Raw genomic sequence first — 14,551 nt, 5'->3', positions numbered from 1 at the left:
AGGGCGGAATTCGACAGCAGGCGGGAATTCGAGGAAAGCAGGCACGATTGAAGCGCCGCGGGCAGCGAACAGGGTCGTAATACGGAGGTCAAATAATGAAAACCCTACACAACCATATCCAACTAAATAAACACAGGGTACGCTTGCAAAACAATACATGATAACCACAATTCCAAGACTAAATCGTATTGTGCACATTTATTGCTTTGATCTAGACCTCTGGATCTCTTGCCTGCAAGGTGCTTCTCAACCAACCTGATGTGCTGAACTACATGACCTCTGGTCACCTGATCACAACCAATCAGCATAAAACTAGAGTCGACAGCATTCACCGGTCGCACCCAACACGTGAACGCAGCCGGGAGCGGGCCCCGCTGACTGACCTGCGCTGTTGTCGAGCGGCCGCCGGCGGGTGGAGGGTCGGGGCGCCGGCGAGCACCGCCTCCGCCTCGTCCCTCTCCAGCTTCATCTGGGCGTCGTCCACGGTCACCGCGTGGCTGCCGACACAGAGGGAGCTCTCTATACCAGAGGCCGGCGGCGGCTCCGGAGGGCCGGAGCCGGAGCACGGGCACAGGCCGGCGGCAGCTCCAGGGGGCCAGAGCCGGAACACAGGGGGCGCTCTCTGCATCCACAGGCCGGCGGCGGGCCCCCAACACACGGCCCCGCCGCCACCGACGACCAACACAGACAGACAGAGGACCCGTCCCACGAGCGGGCGTCATCTACAGACTGTGGTAATCAGCTGGAGGAGGTCGGCGACGGTGCAATCACACGCCACAGGTGGTGGCCCGCCGGCTGCCACTAGGCGAAGGAAAGGTCACGCGAGAGTGAAACCGTTTTGAAATTTTGGTTTTCATGCATTTTGTGCGGTCTAGATCGTTTCGATCAGGTCACGGTGCATCCAAATTGAGGGGCAGAAATTGCAGTTGTTGACATGGCGTGGGCTCCGTCGGAATCTTGTTGGGTGGTTGTGTTTGAAGAACCTCCACTGCCGGTTTGCTCTTCACCTTCCTCTCCCCCCCCCCCTTCCATGGACCCGATCCACCCCTCCCAAAACACAACACCGGAGATCCGCTCGTTTTTTTGGGAGGGGGAGGCTGCCCCGGCGCTCAGACCCGAGACACAGGGGGTACAGGGGGGGGGGGGACATGATCTCTCACATGTCCAGGCCGCCGGCGTCCGCCTTGCCCGTGACCAGCTCCCGCCACTGGTCGGCAGTGTCCGAGATCACGCAGTGAGCGAACTCGCGGTCCTTGGCCTCGCCGTTGAAGGCGAACTGCCGGCACGCGGAGACGTGCGTCACTCACCACCTGGCTCACTGCGCCGTCACGGAATCAGCCTGACGCAGCACCACTCAGCGCCCTTCTGCGTCTCACACGCTGCACCAAGTCGCCTGTTGGCGATGCGTTACACGCCGGTGGCGGCCATGAATGCCGAAACAAGCGGCCGGTTGTGTGGAGTCAAACCCACGCCCCTCGCAGTCGCATGAGATGACACGTCTGCGGCGCCTGGACACCGCCCAGCGTACCACATGCCAGGACACTGCCAAATAATACCCTACGAGTAAGAACCGCAGCACGCAATGGTGCACTGGCAGACGAGTGGCAAACGAGGAGAAAGCACTGTCTCATCACAACGTGATCACGCAAAAGCGTCGAGACAAGCAAGGATGGGCTACGGTGCACTGGTCCAGACGTAAAACACAGCCTCGATATAATGACAGAGCATTTACAACCACGCGACCTAAAACACAGCAACCAAAAAGCAGCGACCGATGCCGACGGGGTGGCGCGTTGGTAGCTCGCTCTAGCTCTTGGTAGCTCGCTCTAGCTCTTGATGGCTCGCTCTAGTAGCTTGGTAGCATCGCTCTCTCGCTGCGGCGCCCGCAGCCCATTGTCTGCGGCACCACTGCCCCCGACCCTGTGCCAGCCGTCCAACGCGCGCGGCCGCCTGCGTGCCAGTGACCCGTGACCCCTGACCGCGGCCCCGCGGCCTCACCTTGTTCTCCGGCTTGCCGTCGGGCACCTTGTACAGCCGGAGCCACTCGACGGTGGCGCTCAGGTAGCCGGGCATCAGCTTCTCCACGTCGGCCACGTCTGTCGGCACACCAGCGCGCGTCTCAGCCGCGGCGGCGGGGCCGGCCACAGCGCGACCGGCCGCCGGTCCCGCCGGCAGGGACCGTCGCCACCAGAGCTCACACAGCGCTGTGGCGGCCCGCGGCAGCCGGGGCAGCGGCCGCCAGCGGATGGGAGATGCAGCAGGACCCGCCGCCGTCGAGGCATGCTAATGTGACTGAATGGCAGACGGTTTGCCGCAGTCATTCGGCCGTGGCCGCTGTAAGACTCTGTACCGGCCGCTGTGAGGCCCCATGCCGGCCGCTGCGAGGCCCTGTGTAGGCCACTGTGAGGCCCTGGTGCCGGCCATTGTGAGACCCTGTGCCAGCCGCTGTGAGACCCTGTGCCAGCTGCTGTGAGGCCATGTGCCGGCCATTATGAGACCCTGTGCCAGCCGCTGTGAGACCCTGTGCCAGCTGCTGTGAGGCCATGTGCCGGCCATTATGAGACCCTGTGCCAGCCGCTGTGAGGCCCTGTGCGGGTCATTTGAGGCCCTGAGCCGGCCGGGCGGCGGCGCCCGGCCCACTCGCGGCCACTGTTCCGACCGTTCAGCCGTCAGCCGGCCGGGCGGCGGCGCCCGGCCCACTCGCGGCCGTTCGTTTCCGACCGTTCAGCCGTCAGCCGGCCGGGCGGCGGCGCCCGGCCCACTCGCGGCCGCCGTTCCGACCGTTCAGCCGTCCCGCCGGCCTACCGTTCAGCTGTTCGGCCAGCGGGTCATCCACGTTGATGGCGAGGAGCTTCCAGTCCGTCTCGCCCTCGTCGATCAGGGCCAGCACTCCCAGCACCTTCACCTGGAGCACCTCACCCCGCCGGCACACCTGCGGAGGGCGGCACAGGGGCGTCACATGACTACCTTCACCTGGAGCACCTCACCGCGGCGGTGCACCTGCGGAGGGCGGTAGAGGGGCGTCACATGACCACCTTGACCTGAGCCACCCGATCACGCTCGCAGGGGCGTGATCTCATCCACATCCACAACTCCAACACAATGCACCACAGGAAAACCCGATGGATCCCCCCCCCCCCCTCCCCCCATTCCGCAGTTACAGAGCTAAACGGCTGCGACCATCTGGCGACACAGCAGAAATACACAAGTATGAAGACACTCGGTGCGAGCCACGGGCCACCGGCCAGCGCCATCAGCGGACTGCCCCTCCTCCGCTGAATCCTCTTCCGGTGAGCCTACGGCCGCCACAGTCCCGCCGTCCGGCCCGACGCCAGCCGATGACGTCACCCCGCCTCAGTGACGTCCTCCGCCGGCCGCTTCGATGACGTCACCCGCCGGCCGCGTGAGGCGCCTCACCTTGCTTGCCCAGCTCGCAGACGTCGATGGGGTCATTGTCGCCCATGAAGCCGGTCGACTCGTCCGCGACGTGTGGGTTCTCCCAGGTCTGCCGACAGGGCCCGGCGTCAGCCCGAGAGATCGGCCGCGAGCCGCGCGTGTGAGGCGCCATATAACGGGTACAGGTCTGCACAGCCGTGACGGAAATGCAACTAGTCGTTGTCAAAGTCCAGCCAGTTGGACTATTGTGCACTATCTTAGGCAAAAACATGACCCGACTCAGATTCCACACGGCGCGGACACGGGATGCTCGTTCGCGCTCGCGCATGGCACACCCAAAGCGCGCACAAGTGTTGGTGTGTTCAAATGGCATTGAACGCCATGTTACAGCCGCCGCACGCCAATACCCTTTGGTCAAAATGCTCGAGCTCCCTCGTCGCTTAAACAAGGGACCAATAACGGGCGGAGAGCACAACGCAGGTCGTATTCTGTGACTGTAACCTGAGCCAGTGTGCACAGCTGCCTTTGTGAGAGCGCCGGCCCCGGGAGTACACGGCCGGACGGCCGTGTACCCCCGGGGCCGGCCATGTGCCACCGAGGCCGGCCGTGTACCCCCGAGGCTGTGTACCGCCGCCGGCCGCGTACCACCGAGCCGACACCGACCTGAGGCAGGGCGCCGTAGTTCCAGATGTAGCCGTGGTGCGGGAACACATTGGCCACGTAGCGCAGCTTGCCCTTCTTGGTGTCCTGCTTGATGGGGTTCAGCCGCTCGCCGGTGGCGACTCTGCCGACAGCAAGGTCTGATCAGGTCGGGCCAGGTCAGGTACAAGTCAGGTCACGTGCAGGTCAGATAGGTAGGTCAGGTCAGGTCAGGCAGGTCATACAAGGTCCAGGTCAGGTGCGATCAGCGCGTGCCAGACCGTGTCCCCACCAGCCCCGCTCGCTCCGACCGACGGGGAGCGTCGTGGCAACTCACGGCGGCTGGCACGGCCTCTGACCGAGTCGGTACACTGCGTAGACCCGAACAACGGGCTGTGCGCCACCGTGCCTCACAACTCACGTACGGTTCGAGCAAACTGAGTACCCGGTCGTAGCGACCTCGGAGAAATATCGGTTCTGTCGTTTCAATTTGATAGCAGATGAACACCCCTGCCGAGCCACGATCCCGTGTTCAACTCATGATGCCATACTGCTGGAGTTTGGCCTAGGTCAATCGGTTGTCGAGTCTGTTGCATTTCCAGGTGCATTTCGCTCGGTGACCTACGATGACCTTTCGCCAAAAAATGTCATATGCAGATGAGGAAGTCACATTGCCGTGCCTGAGACGAACGAAAACGAGCACGTTGGGCCGGTTAAGCGCTCATTGCAGAACTATGAGATAAAGGCCATCTGACGAGAATGCAAAGCGACACTGTCTCATGAGGGCCTTTCGGGGTGAATGTGCGAGGTCAAGCGCGCCTTGACCAATGCGCAAGGTCAAGTGAAGCTGTTCTGTAGCTGCCAAAGCCTGTGACCTTGAAGGGATACCTATCCCTTTCTCCGTCAGTGTCTAGGTCAACAGACCCAAGGCATGGTCCGATTGAATAATAAGTTGCTCTATACAAGCGTGCACTCGCCGAGATCGTTACCATCGATAGTGGAGGACCTGGACGGACGCTGAGGTCAGTCAAAGTCCACCGATACTGCCCCGCTTAACATATTTCGGGCCGTTACAACAGCTGCGCCTCCGACTGCACCTGAGTCAATACCGCGCATGTGAGACAGACATCCATTGTAATCCGACGGCTCTGCCTCCGCCCGGACCGTCCGTGGACTGAGTCCACCGGGTCGGCGCGGCGGAAGTGCCCTAGCCACCAGACACGGCACGCACCCCGGCCGTCGGCCAATCAGCGCGCTTGACCTTTGACCGGCGCCGGAAGGTCGTCTCTGCACTAGGTGAGCGGGCGGAGGCCGGGTTACGTCTCCGCCCACATCCGCAGACGGTGGGGGAGGGCAGGCAGTCGCTTGCGTCGGCACGGACAGCGGTACACGCGCGGCCGGTTGACGGTTTTGACATCTGGCCGATCCCTGAACATCGCACATGATGCATATCCAGCACCTTGTTTTTTCCCGCGTGATGTCATCCTTCAACCACATATAAACACAGCACACAGGAGTGGTTTCGGAAATTGAGTTGGCGGGGGGGGGGGGGTCTGAACAGTGACCTAACCTACCCCTGAAATGTGCCCACAAACGGGTTTCCCCAGATTTTGCCCACTTTAGTCCCAAAGTTGGGAGGCTGAAGCCCAAACCGGCGGGGGGGGGGGGGGGGCACTGAATAGGAGACTACGCACCTGACAACGCTTTATATATCTAATATACATATATAATCATACTTCATAATATATCTCGTAACACCTTTCCGGGGTACCTTGGCATTTCGTGTTAAGAGTGCGGTAGCAATTGACATGTCGTCGGGCGTCCATGTCACTTGCATACCTTCTCTCTCCGACGCCCGGAGGCCACGATGTGCTCAGCGAGGGGCACGCCCCCCCCCCCCCCCCCTCCCACACGCAATGAACGACCACGAAAATGCGCATTGTCATTGCTGGCAATACACAGGCAGAACACACGGCAGACGAGATGAGCAGAGGGGTAAAATAAAAAAAGGTTTCGCGCGTTCGAATCGCGTCGTTCCCGTCCATTGACGCATGAGGATCTCGCCGCCCCTGGACGTGACGTCACCGAATGCGCGGGCGAATGGATCCCGGCCAGCGTCGGGCCCGCCGGCCGCGCTGTCTGAAATCCACCCGGACAGGGCTGACACCGCGCGGCGGCGAGTGCAATCTCGGCGATTGCACGACAGTAAGTCACGGACACTTCAGACCGCCGACGTCAGAGCACGTAGCATATTTATGACTTCCGACCTCAGGCTGTGAAGAGAGGGCCGTCCCGCTATCACCGTCCGACAGAAGTACGCGAGACTGATACGACAACGGCGGCAGATAGGCATTCATGGTCACTGCCTGCCACCTCATTCTCTCCAATGTTGGGGAGAATGGGGTCGCAAAAAACAATCAATCCAATGAAAAACAGTCAGTCTCGCTGGGCGTTGAACTGAATCACGACCCTTAGTTTCAGTGGCGCACCTTTAAGTGCATGCCCCCACCCCTGTCATTTGTGCGTAGCGCTCAGAACCAAACAGAAAAAGCGAACTTGCCGACCGGCTTTGCTAACAGTACCCGCCCGTCCCGTGGTCCTGTTCGGGACTACCTCCGGTGTTTTCACCTTTTTGCACCTCTTCTAAACGATCTTACTTTACCTACAACTGACAAACGCCCCAAATGACAAAGAAGTCGAAGCTCGCGGACTGGCGAAAGCGTTGGGAACGACCCACAGATGTATTTGTTCTCCACAAGTGCGCCACTCGACCGTCACGGCTGTCATGACGTCACGGCTGTCATGACGTCACGGCTGTCATGACGTCACGCCGGTGTCGCCTTGCTGGGCCGGCGGCGGGGCTGGGCCGAGGCCGCTCGAGGCGAAGAGCGGGGTGAAGAGCGGGATGAAGAGCGGGCGACGAGCGGGTGAAGAGAGGGACGACGAGCGGGGTGAAGAGCGGGGTGAAGAGCGGGATGACGAGCGGGGTGAAGAGCGGGGCGAAGAGCGGGACGAAGAGCGGGACGAGAGTGGGGGTGAAGAGCGGGGCGAAGAGCGGGGTGAAGAGCGGGGCGAAGAGCGGGGTGAAGAGCCGAACGAAGAGCACGGTGAAGAGCGGTGGTGAAGAGCCGAACGAAGAGCACGGTGAAGAGCACGGTGAAGAGCGGGGTGAAGAGCGGGACGACGAGCGGGGCGAAGAGCGGGGTGAAGAGCGGCCCGTTCGTTCGCACCCCCGTCGCACGGTCGCTGACGCATCAGGCCGGAGGCCATGACCGGCGGCGGCGGAAGCCGGCCATTGCGGGGGAATCCCGCACCGCGGGGCGCGCCGTCCCCGAGCTGACGGCGACAGTATCAGCCTTGCATCAGCCGCCCGCAGCGGCTCACAGTCCACAGGCGGTGTCTGCAGCCGACGCCAACGGCTTACGGCACAATGCCCCCCCCCCCCCCCAACCTCCTCCCCGTCCCTCCCGTCATCCCGCGCCTCACTCCCGGCGCCGGTGAGCGGTTGTCCCAGCTGGTGTCTGGGACGACGGAGAGCCGCGCTGCTGAGGCAGCACCAACGGAGCGGCACGTGCCTCGCACCACCGAGGCGCAGCGTCGCGACAGTACCGCACAGGCGGGTGGCGCCGACTCCTGCGGAAACGTCACAGTAGAGGTACCCCAGCCCTGGGAATCTGACATCGAATCTTAACGGGGAGGGGGGGGGGGAGCCCCAAATAGCACACCACTTTCAATAACGTACCGCGAGATTCACGGCTGTACTAAATACGGCGAGTTCGGGTAAATGCGCCAATCGAAAACACTGCACAATCCACTTCGATCTAGCCACATTTTTGGACGTGGTACTTGAGGCATTGTGGCGTATTCTAAAACCGAGCCGAGACCAGAAAAAACGAGCCCAGGAGAACATTTCTGGCGTAAGAAAGCATCTTGTTTTGACAACACACGCTGGCGCCAAACAATATAACTTGCGGTACCAACAACTATGAACGGCCACTTTCATAGTGCGCGTGGAATATTTTTTAACCACGCCATAACAGCTTGCTACAATGTCCGAAAGGCTTATGCTGATGGTTTTCCTCTGAAATTTTTTACTCCTCTTGAGATTACTGGACCACACCACCCGAGGTCACCGTAGCAGGGGCCTGCGCCGCCGCCCAACAAACGCAGCTGAGCCATATGCTGCCCCCCTCCCTCCCCTCCCCGTCCCAGCGCGCCAGGACGCAGTCCAGCGGCCTTTCCCCTCGCCCCGAGCCATGGCGGCCGGCGGTGTAGCACGGCGCCGGGGAGCAGCTCACTGACGCCTCGGCCCTGCGCCGCGTCTGCCGCCGACGCACCAGCCGTCACACAAGCCGACCACCGCGAACGGGGCGACGGCCGCCGCAGCGTCGCCGTCCGGAGTCGGTCGACCGCCCAGCTGCAGTTTATTTGCCGTGGGTCCGGACCGGGCCGGCCGACGGACCACCCCGGCCCGGGGGCAGACAGCGGCGCTCCTCCCCCCCCCCCCCCCTGCCAGCGCGTACAGGGCACAGGTCAGGCACATAGGCTCCGAGCGCGCACGTTACGCCCCAGGCACCCACCGCTGGGTTGCGTTACACCATTTGTGTTCGCCAGCTCTGTTACTGCCTGCCGCTCTGCTCAAGTATCCGGGTTCCTTTGACATCGTTGTACGTTATGGTTCATTGCCAAAATTGCAAACAAGGACAAGTTCGTGCCAAATCCATTCGACAGTAAGGCAAGAAGCGTAAGAGTCAACAGCAGTTCTGCGTAAGAGTCAACAGTTCAGCGTAAGTCATCAGCAGTTCAGGGTAAGAGTCAACAGCAGTTCGCACATGCAACGGAGCGTTTTCATCAGTCCCAACTGCCACATAGAGAGCCGTCCGTCCAGGGGACCACCCGGGTAAGCGACAGGGGCAGACCTGTCTGAACACGCGATACAACAGTCCGCCGCCCACCGCGGCCCGGTCAGGTCAGAGGAGCCAGACTGACCTCCATTTTGGCGTTGGTCCAGCGCGGCACCTCCACCACCATGTTGAACACCTTCTTCTCGGCGTCGGCGTACAGCGGGATGTCATGGAACGGCGAGATCGGACCGTCCGCGTTCCCTGCCGGACCGCGGGAGCACGCGTCACGGGCGTCACGGTACGGGCGTGCCCGTCACGCGCCACAGGCCGCAGGCGTAACAGTCACAGGAGGTCAGACACATGGTCAGCCACACGTCGTGTTTTCACCCGTCTGGCAACGGAACGTTTGCACCAGTGAGTGAAGCAGGCATTGGGAGTGGGTAAGCAAGCACCACACGTAACTCCGGGGTGATAGATTGAATTTTATTGGTTTCTCGGGCCAGCGCCACTCCGGCCAGCGACACACCACTCCGGCCAGCGCCCCTCCACTCCGGCCACCAGTGCCACTCCGGCCAGCGCCCCTCCACTCCGGCCAGTGCCACTCCGGCCAGCACCACTCACGTCAGCACCACTCCAGTCAACGCCACTCCGTCCAGCGCCACCCCGCTCCTGGCCAGCGCCACTCAGCCGCCCTCTCCAGTTCAGTCGGCCTTTCAAATCACATTTTGTTGTTGATTGATGTTTTCGGGCGCGCCGACTGCAGCGGTCATTTGGCGCCCATCACAAACCATGGTCACCATTGAGGGTTGTGACGGTGCGGGTGCCCAGGACAAACACGCATGCATTAAGTGTAGATCTTCTTCAGGCTCTTGTCTAACAAGGTTCTTCTTATCACCAATGATCTGTTGCGGCTGCGCACAAGACACCCAACGTCTCCAGACTCTGTTTCGGTTCCTTATCGGACTCCGAACATCTCCAAACTCCCAGAGAGGAAGTAGTTATTCGGGCAAAGACGACAGAATGCTGCGAATAAGTGTCCAAGGGCATACTCCTTGTCAGTATCAGTGCCAACAAGTTAACGACAGTTGGTTAATTTTCGCATTGCGTATGTGACATCACCGCTAAGATGAAGGTACCGAATCAAGGACGCGAGATGGTTCAAAACACCGCCTTTAACAAGGACACCCAAACCGCACGATAGCGATTGGGGGTACTGAGACGTCCCAAGCGTCATTCATCCAGCGCCACTGGGACGTGCACGGACCAAAACAGGGCCGCCACGTTAATAAAAGTATTTTTCTAATAAGATAAGGTAGAGAATAACACTCCATCCCAGGCAGGCAGTCACATGCCGCCTGGCAAAGCCACGGCCTGTCATATCAGTTGTTACATCGATTTTGTCCTTACTTTGGACTAATCATAGCAGGGCTACTGGGATTTGTGACGCAAGTTTTTTGGTACCGGTAAAGTTGACACGAAAAATAAGCATGATGAAATGAAACCCACGGCTTAGGGAAGATATTTTTAAGCTTTCCGACGATAATTTGTTATAAAAATAGGTTTAACAGTCGACAAAATGAAATGGCTGTACATCAAAAACGTCCAATAATACGAAGCCTTGTTGACAAAAACACACAATTTTAATAGCGCCCCTACTGCAATATCACCAGGAACAGCACCTTAAGATTTGAGATTTTTGATACATTTCCAGTAGCCATCGACCATTTAAAATGCCATTTGCACACGGCTCATAGTTCACGTAGTTCCACACAGTTGCTTGGTCCAACGGTCTGGTGTTCAGAGTTGGAGGACAGCAACGTTTGAGCAGGGAGAAACAGCCGGCCACTACCAACATGTAGGAGAAACAGCCGACCACCACTAACACATTTCGGGGAGACGGCTTCGGCATCCTCCCTCGGCACGGTTGTGAGGCTTCCTTCAACCCCGTATCACAATGGAAGCAATTGTTTTGCTGTTGTCGGCCTGCGACACTGAACACACCGTCAAACCCAAAAGCGTAAAGCATCTATCCCACCAGGATTTGTCAAGTGGACCCGATGGGTGGTGGATGAGGAGCTACCGCTCAGTTGTCGGCCGCTGGCTGCGTCCTTATTGAAACCGATTGCTTTTTGACATTCGCAGCTAGGTAAGTAAAGGAAGTACATCGAAGCTCGCAATAGAAGCATCCAACCATACCAGAGAATTCGCATAAAATACACTACGGCGTGTATTTCCGCTCGCATTTCCGACTCAAGGCACTGCAGTGGCCTTTCCACCTTGCGATCCACTTTTTCACGAGTTTCTCCCCAGCACACCAGCACGTGCTAGCCACCACTTCTGCCGTGCCGGTGAGCCCCTGCCGACCGGTGTCGTGAGCCGGGCGGAGGGGGTTGGGGAGGGTCGAGCCGTGATGTCGCCCGCCGCTCCCAGCACCGGCCGTCGGCCAACCCGTTATCAGCCCCAACTCCGTGTCACGGTCAGAGGAGCCCATCCCCAACTACCGAACCCCACAAACCTGCACCGCCGCCGCTCTAAACGTCACAAACCTTGTATTGAGCCGGGAGTGCTTCTAAGGTATCGGGCGCGCTTCTGTCACGAATGACCGTCACGCTTGTACCGGAAAGCGAGTCAGCGCCACGTCGCTTCACAAATGTCAGCTGGCATTGCCTAACACGCCGCCTCTTCCGCGGGGGAAACAGCCGGTTTGGCCGCGGTCCATGCAGCGAATGCGTCACGTGATATGACCGCTTTCTGAACATCCTTTCCTTCGTGAAAACTTTCTGAAGTACGAAACGGGCCTCCTTCTGGCAGTCGGGCCTGGGCCTGGTGGCCGCGTGTCGGCCACGGCAGCCGGGCAGCCTGCCTCCGGGGCCGCTCGCTCCTCCCTCAGAACGGGCGGCACGGGGAGGCCGGCTACGCGGCCGGCACGACCCCCCCACACCGCGCTGCTGAGAAAGCCGTTTTGACGGATCGGTCACCCCTGACAACCCCAGAAAGCCACAGTACGAGGGCGACGGCACGCGTCGGTCGCGCAGCTGCCGGAGAACACCGGTCAGATTCCGAGAACAGAGAACGGAACAGAACGGAAGGGCGAATTCCACATTGGCGTGGACGTTTTGAGCTGAAGTAGGCATTTAGAAGATCATTCGGTGTAGTTCACAGACCTGTCCTTAAGATTAAGCACATCTAGTTACTGAGCTACACGTCCGCGAAGATGTGCGGGCTATTTCGGGAATACTATTTCTAGGTACCCCCGCATCATGACGCCACAATAACGCCATTCAAAGCCTGCCGCTTCGTCGCTTACGTGGCGATCAAGGCCAAGAAAAATACCAGTGTCAAAACGTTCATGAGCACGATTTCCAGATATAGCGGTCACCAATCGGCTCTCAGTCAATATGGTGCAGGCTACGGCGACGTAATCGAACAATGACGTACTGAGGAGCATATTTGCTGAAGACAAATCGTGTTGTCTAGAGCAGTCTATTCCATCTTTAATTATACCAATAGTTACCAGTGAACTTATTTCATCATATCTGATGCCTGCTTCACTAGCTTCAAATGTGGAACACTTCCTTCCAGCAGCCGCACATCACGGCTTCAGCGCGGCGGGTAAAAAAAAAGGGTAAAAGGGCAAAAATAGCATCTCTCGCTGGCAGCTCGCAGCCCACCGGCGGTCAGAAACAGCGGCGCAAACCGGTCGACGAGCCATGAAAGATATGCCCGATCTGGCACCTGCGCTGCGGGATTTCGCAGATGCTGACGCTTCTGGAGTTAGCCGCATACCATCATCATCATTCGTATCATCATCCGTACCATCATCCATCATCCGTACCATCATCCAGACCCACCTTGCCGCGGCAGCCCGCCGAGTCTTGCGATGACGCGAACCGAACCGATTCATGCGCATCGAACGGGACGACGCGCAACCACTCGAAGCCGACGACTCGGCGGGGCCAAAGCTCCTCGCAGGTTTATAGCCGCAAGACTTAAACAGGCACCATTAAGCAAGTCGACAAAGGTCTGGAGCCGGTAAACGGACCCATTACACGGGCAGCACTTTGGTGGGACAGGTGCGGAGGGCACGGGCCCAGGCCAGGTGGCCGCACTGGCACGTGCACACACATGCCGATACTGCCGCGGCCAGCACCCATGACGGCTTTGGCTCTGGTGATGTTCAGAGATGTTGCGCGCGATCAGCTGGCGGAGCGGTGGGCGGCTGACCACGTGACCATGAGACCGTGAGTCGGCTCGGTTCGCGCCCGACACCGGCGCTGAGGCATCGGACCACCACCACCCCCGCTGGTCACTGCTAAAAGAACAATAATATATGAGGTTTATGCTGAAAGCATGGCAATGATTTCTTCATAGCTAATGCCACAGAACTATTCAAAATGTAGCAAGTTGACATGCATTACTTCCTTGCGTCATGATTATATTTGGTTACACAGCTTACATACAGACAAAACATGACACTGCCAGAACACCTCCACAGCTTTTCATTCTACTAGTTTATAACACACAAGGACAGCCTGCCTACAAACATGACCAGATTATCTGAACAGCTCGGCATACAAATGTGATTATAATTCAGATACTCGTTTCCTGAAGCTGGAGGTCTTTTTCAGCAAACCTGCCCAGATGCGTTACCTACATACATTAACAAGTTGAAATATCTTCAGAGCGCGACCCGGATCGGTCGACCGATCCGGGCAATGACAATAAAATTAGCATAATTTACTCACGATAGTAGATTCGGTAGTCCTCGCTGTTGGGCGTCCCTCGCTCTTCAAAAGTGACACAAGCCATTGTTGATAAAGGACTGCCCGCTCTGGCCACGTGGAGAAGCTGCTGCAGGACGACGCCGAACGCCACACGTCCCCACACATCGGCTACTGATCCGAAAGAACTGACCACCCGCGGCAACACCTTCCTTCCTAAGGGTGACCTTGACAACAACGCCGGCTGCCGAGGATAGCGGCGTGCCGGACTTTGTACCTCAATAAATTATTGTCTTCTCATAAATGACACTAATTTGACAGCTGAGAAAGGTTGAGATGCCGTTCATTAGTGCCATAACGAATCATTTATTACATGGCTATTTAAGGCTATACTTCGTATGCACTATCCAAGTTCTGTGCGATTTACCTATTTTTCTCTTATTCTTACTAATTTAGTACTATTCTACTTTAAGGATCATCAGATTTGGTAGGACGTTCGAATTTTCTTTTTCATTTTATGCTTTTATTGTACTATTTTGCATGAACATCACATTTTTACTCGGCCAAATCAATTGGACAACCAGAACGGCCTCCACCGAAATACGCACCCTGATCACCAGCTGAATCAGCAAGCCGAAACGGCCAGTTTAGCACCAAAAAGCTGATCCAGCACCAACGGTGCCAACTAAAATCTGGTGGAGGAAACCAAGCAGACATCAGGGCTGAAACCTCCGACTACAGGTGGAAAGTCATGAATAATCATCAAAAGGAATTAAATCTTGGCCAAAAATACGACCTGCTGCCCTCCGTAGCATTGGCATCAGCTCCTGGCGATACAGACCTACCTGTGGCCGTTTAAGGGTTCAAGTCACTATCTACGCGCTCGCAGGAGCACATCCAGGATGGTCATACACGGGAGGGGAGGGGGGCATCCCAGTGAGAGCTCATCAC

The 14,551-nt window shown here is 58.3% G+C and overlaps 1 protein-coding gene across 1 annotated transcript; it reads right to left on the bottom strand.

The window, feature by feature from the left end:
• Positions 1–1,156: 1,156 nt before the first annotated feature.
• LOC119092622 (inorganic pyrophosphatase-like) lies at positions 1,157–13,688 on the bottom strand. Its single transcript, XM_037215586.1, has 9 exons — positions 13,625–13,688; positions 9,025–9,140; positions 8,338–8,357; positions 4,060–4,180; positions 3,393–3,505; positions 2,988–3,000; positions 2,806–2,932; positions 1,999–2,096; positions 1,157–1,276 (listed from the first exon to the last, which is right to left on the bottom strand). Exons 1-9 carry the CDS (start codon positions 13,686–13,688, stop codon positions 1,157–1,159), a joined length of 792 nt encoding a protein of 263 aa, XP_037071481.1.
• Positions 13,689–14,551: the final 863 nt, after the last annotated feature.

Source organism: Pollicipes pollicipes, unplaced genomic scaffold (genome assembly GCF_011947565.3).
Source record: "Pollicipes pollicipes isolate AB1234 unplaced genomic scaffold, Ppol_2.1 Scaffold_1600;HRSCAF=1878_pilon_pilon_pilon, whole genome shotgun sequence".
Taxonomy (NCBI): Eukaryota; Metazoa; Arthropoda; class Thecostraca; order Pollicipedomorpha; family Pollicipedidae; genus Pollicipes; species Pollicipes pollicipes.
The sequence above is the reverse complement of the archived record's forward strand: the minus strand, read 5'-3'. Positions and strand labels throughout refer to the sequence as shown.